Source organism: Prunus mume, linkage group LG4 (genome assembly GCF_029339155.1).
Source record: "Prunus mume cultivar Tortuosa linkage group LG4, ASM2933915v1, whole genome shotgun sequence".
Classification (NCBI taxonomy): domain Eukaryota; kingdom Viridiplantae; phylum Streptophyta; class Magnoliopsida; order Rosales; family Rosaceae; genus Prunus; species Prunus mume.
This window is the reverse complement of record NC_142701.1, coordinates 20,820,007-20,825,407: the sequence shown is the minus strand read 5'-3', so window position 1 is coordinate 20,825,407 and position 5,401 is coordinate 20,820,007. Positions and strand designations below refer to the sequence as shown.

Genomic DNA, 5,401 nt, shown 5'->3' with positions numbered 1-5,401 from the left:
TAAGTGCTTTTATTTTTATTTTTGCAAGACGATAAGTGCTTTCAAATTATAAGCATGTTGAAATGTTTATTAAAGATCCAAGTTCTTAAAGTGCTTCATTAAGAAACTCTTAGCAGAAAATGCTTTTAAAACCCATAATTAAAACTTTTTTTCCAAACACCTTCAGAAATGCTTTTAATTTAGAAATTTAAGTTGACAATCTGTATCAAAGGAATTGGGGCTGATTGTCTTTTTTGTTTTGAGGTGTGAGTGGAATTTCAAACTTAAAGGAGGTTACTTTTGGTATTTCAAAAACTTTGCTATTTTATTTGAATATTACAAAATAAAAACTTTGCGATTTTATCAACAAACAAAAAAAGGGGTTAACCAAAAACCCTAATCTCCGTTAGACGCACAATTCATCCTCACCCGGAAACCCTGATCCTAGCAATGAGACACCAATGGCGTCTGCTTCTTCTCCGAGCTCACCACCGCTCTTCGCCTCACGTGTTCGTAAAGTCTTCTTACTCTCAGGTACACTCCCAACCCAATCTCCATTCACTTAGCTCTCTCACTTCTCACTTCCACACTCACACTCTCAACCCAAAGCTTTCACCTTCACACCCCATTTTCAAATCCCATCTCACGAACCCAATAAACCCTAGAAACCCCTTGTCCCGCAACCTCTCATCTGAACCAGCACTTGAGCTTAAAGACTCCGATCACGGGGCCATAGCTGAGATTTTCGCTAAACCCAGGGCTGTGGATGATATTAGGAAAGACTTGGAACTGAACAATGTTGTGATTAGCCATGATTTGGTTTTGAGGGTTTTGAAGAGCCTCGAATCGAATCCCGATGTTGCGAGGAGGTTTTTTGATTGGGTTTTGGCATGTGAAGGTGAGAGATTGAGCTCCAAGTCGTATAATTTTATGCTGGGTATTTTTGGTGTTAATGGGTCTGTGAGTGAATTCTGGGATTTGGTTGATGTTATGAAGAAAAAGGGTATGGTGTATCGAAATGGGTGCAGGATAAAGCTTTAGAAAAATTTGAGAAGGATGGGTTGGATGGTGATGTTGAGAAGTTGAGAGTGGTGTTTGCATCAGGGTCTACTGACAATTCCCCAGATAAGATTTGTTCGAGGGTGTGCAAGATTGTTAGAAATGAGGTGTGGAGTGATGATGTTGAGAGGAAAATTCTTGATTTGAATGTTGCATTGTCTAGCGATATGGTTAAAGTGGTGTTGGAAAATCTTAGTACGGAGCCAATGAAAGCACTGATATTTTTCCGGTGGATGGAGGAGAGTGGGTTTTTGAAGCATGATCAACAGACTTATAATGCTATGGCAAGGGTATTGGGAAGGGAAGATTGTAAAGACAGGTTTTGGAAAGTTGTTGATGAAATGAGAAGCAATGGGTATGAACTGGAGTTGGAGACATATGTTAAGGTTTTAGGGCGATTTTGCAAGAGGAAAATGATTAAGGATGCTGTGGACTTGTATGAGTTTGCACTGACTGGTGCAAATAAACCTTCGGTGCATTGTTGTACCTTTCTGCTGAGGAAAATAGCGGGTGGTAAGCAGCTGGATATGAGTCTATTTTCTAGAGTTGTTAGGGTTTTTACAGAGAATGGGAATGTGTTGACAGATTCAATGCTCAATGCAGTCCTTAAGGCTCTGAACGGTGTTGGTAGACATGGAGAGTGCAATAAGGTTTTCAAAGCAATGGATGAAGGTGGGCTTGTAGCTAGTGGTAGTTTACAGAGTAAGATTGCATTCCGACTTAGTAGTGCTGGCAAAAAGGAGCAATCAAGTGAATTTATTAACAATATGGAAGCTTCTGGGCGCAGTTCAGATTACAAGATATGGGCGTCCTTAATTGAGGGTCATTGTGTAGCTGGTAATCTCAACAATGCTTCCAATTGTTTCCAAAAGATGCTTGAAAAAGAGGGGGCCGCCTATGCTGGTTATGCTTTTGAATTATTGGTAAATGCATATTGCAGAAAGAACAGGGCAACAGATGCATACAAGTTACTCCACGATTCAGTCAATGAAAGGCAGCTCAAGCCATGGCATACGACATACAAATTGTTGATTAGCAAGTTGTTGGTTCAGGGTGGATTTAAAGATGCTCTGAATATTCTTGGTCTGATGAAAAATGATGGGTTTCCTCCTTTCGTTGATCCTTTCATCGAGTATGTATCAAAGTCTGGAACAGGTGATGATGCTATAGCTTTTCTGAAGGCGATGACTTCAAATAGATTTCCATCTACTTCTGTGTTTCTCAATGTATTTAAAGCCTATTTCAAGGCTGGACGGCATACTGAAGCGCAAAATTTCCTTTCAAAATGCCCGGGATTCATTCGTAACCATGCTGATGTTTTGGATCTCTTCCTTTGTGCTCAATCCGGAGAAGGTGCTGCTTCCCCTGCGTCTGTGGTTGCTACCCCTGCAGCAGCTACCCCTGTGGAGGCTGCTTAGGTTTTTTTTTATTGTATCTTGTACTGTATTTCACGAGGTTAATGTAGCAGAGAATTTGTTCAAAAAATTTTGGTTTGAATATTGTCTTTGCTCCTACCATTGATATTAATGATTATGGGAGTATTTTCAACTCTTTTGGTGTAGGAAAATAAAATCTATGGTATTCAAGTTTCCACATGCTCTTTAAATTTTTCTTGTCTTTTTCTTATGCTATGAGCATGGCTATGGCATTTCAAGTTCTTATTGAATGACCCAATTCCTGATGATATCACATAGATATAATGTGCCTCAGTGGTCTATAGCATCACACTTTTTTGGGTCAAGTTATGTTGTGTGTATTAAGTCCAGACGTTACGGTTGTGTTTTGTGGGTTTCAGTTGTCTGGATTAGGCTTTCAAGACTTTTCATCTCTGTCCAACGCTTACCTCTTGCAAAAGCTCTTTAGCCAGTACCTTATATGTTTTCAGCGATGCTTTACAAAGAGAAGTTAAAATGACAATGACAAGTTCTTGCTCTTCTGTAAGAGGTTGCAGGAGAAGGTTACAGACTTACAGTCTCAAATTTTTATAGTAAGATGCCGAATTCCTAGCTTGATTCGTTTCTACTCGGGTGTTTTCTAGAGCTTACGGAAGTTGTTTACAAGCTGGTTTTATATGCAGAAGAAATCAACAATTAAAATTCAAGTTGGGAACATCTGCATTTTTAATTGCACACGCATGTAATCTTGATATGCTTTTCTTATTCATACTGCAACAAGTTCCTGTCCTGCTGCCTTTTTTACTTGTGTTCTTAATCTTTTTGTTCATTTCAAGACCATGCAATTTATTTTTCTTTTCTGTTTCCGGTTTCGTATTCAAGATTTTAAATCTGCTCTATTTTTACCTTGTTCCTTTTGTATTCTATAAGAACTTTTTCCGTTGAAGACAGGCATGCCAATCTGATAGCCAAATGGATTAAAAGACTTTTCAGTGAGCAAAACGTGATGAGTGTGACTGAACATGCCATTCGGTGGATTCTTGGAGTTTTGTCTCAGTTTGCACACTATAAATTGATACACTCGAGCTATCCTCATGAAAATGAGAAATTTTTTGTTGGAGTTTTCTGTTTGAATTCTTCAAACCAGGAAAGAAACAAGACAACTGATATTCGTACACCCAATGTGACAAAATACCATCTTCTTGTGATTTACAACAAGTTTTGTGCAGTGAAAGGACCAAGATGTGGACAATTGAAGCTTGCCTTTTATCTTTTATGCAGAATTATTGAGCCACAACTTTGGTGCTCCCTTCTTCTGCTGACTTTGCAGGAGACGTGCCATGTCTCTCGGTCGAGGTGCCAAAGCCCAAAGCTTCCACATAAAATGCAATGCAGAGCAGTTTTACTGTTTATCTACACAAACATACATCTCTTTTTAGGCCCATTAACTCAGCAGTAACGGCTATAATCTTTAACCCGTTTGATACAAGCGATATTGGGGGAGGGATAATCGAACCCGGGACCTCGGATGTAAAAATAAATTGAGCTACAAGTCCGCCAACTCCATGACTTATTAAAGTGCCAGTAACTATTTGGGAGGCAAATTTTCCCACCCAAAAAGGAAAAACAAGCCATAGTCAAGGTGGGGTTGAAACCAACATTATTATTTGAACAGTTTTTTACAGAGATAAAGAGTAAAGAGAGACGCATGGGCTCATAGACAAAATAATTTTGGTAAAAGGAAAAAAAAAAAAAAAAAAAAGTAGGATGATCAGATCACTGATGAATCTATCAGGTTCTTAAAGATGTTAAAAACATCATCCATCACAAAAAACACAAAGTGGAAAAAGATGGGGCATCATGTTCCCTCAAACTTAGCTTTATCTAAGCTATTTTGTACCATGAATGTCTTTCATCTTGTGAACATTTTAATCGCTTTAGATTTCTTGTGAACGACCCCACTTCAAACAACTTCAGGAAATCACCTTCTAGAGCCTTTGGAGTTTTAGAGTTTCGCATAAGGCCATGTTGATTCAATCAGTGAGAAAACCAGAGGACAATAAAATATCGTCTCAGAATCTAGACGACAGTGCAATGCTGTCGTTGTTAACATATCTATCAATTTTATAACATACGTATAATACCAAAGTAGTGCATGTTGAAGGATAATGTTTTCTTTTCATAGCGTGCTATCTTATGTTGTCCGACGCTGAATCGTAGACCATATATTCAAGCAAGAATTCTACGGGTCTAGGGTCACTTCTTTGCTATGAATTTGGAAATTTCAGAAAAAAGAGTTTGGTTTTCTTCAACAGCAAACCATTCCTTACAACAGAAAACACAAGTGGAAAAGGGGAGAGAAAAAGAAAGAGCTTATCACAATTTGAAACAATTGTTAATGGGAATCATTATTGTAATGAGGAGGGCCAGAGGGTTCACTCTTAGGGCCACACAAAAGATGCCCATTGTCCCTCAGAAAAAGCACTTTTAATACCTTCACACAGCATGATTGCTAGTCTTCTGCAGAATATACAACTCTATCAAGATGTTTCTAATAACACTTCTGATATCAGCCATTAATTATACATTTAGGGCTCATTAATATAATCCTGTCAATGAAGCATGAGCATTGCCATCATTACTTTGCTCTTGGATTCTATAGCTTAGACACTAAAAAGACATATGAAATCATGAACCCACAATTTTTTTGTTGTTGACCATTTGTAGTGGGCATCAGATTTCTACTGTCATAAGTACAAAGCTTGTGATATATGGAGACATGCCATATAGGTCTAAATTTTCTGAACCCTAGCTTGTTTGCTCTGTAATTTCACATACTCAATGGCATTAGCCAAAATCACAAAAGCAAGAAGCATGTGGGCTTGTACTTTGCTTGGAGATCAAAAGGGGCTCTTCTTCTTCCATTGAATTTGTTCAAACCTCACCAACTAACTAGTGGAGCAACAATT

At 38.4% G+C, this 5,401-nt stretch overlaps 1 protein-coding gene across 1 annotated transcript; it reads left to right on the top strand.

Moving 5' to 3' along the window:
- The first annotated feature begins 336 nt into the window (after positions 1–336).
- On the top strand, positions 337–2,629 carry LOC103329625 (pentatricopeptide repeat-containing protein At3g02490, mitochondrial-like). The gene is given in 2 exon segments (XM_008232121.2): positions 337–982; positions 985–2,629. Coding segments are annotated over 2 exon segments (2,025 nt in total). The 5' UTR covers positions 337–429; the 3' UTR covers positions 2,457–2,629.
- The last annotated feature ends 2,772 nt before the right edge of the window (positions 2,630–5,401 follow it).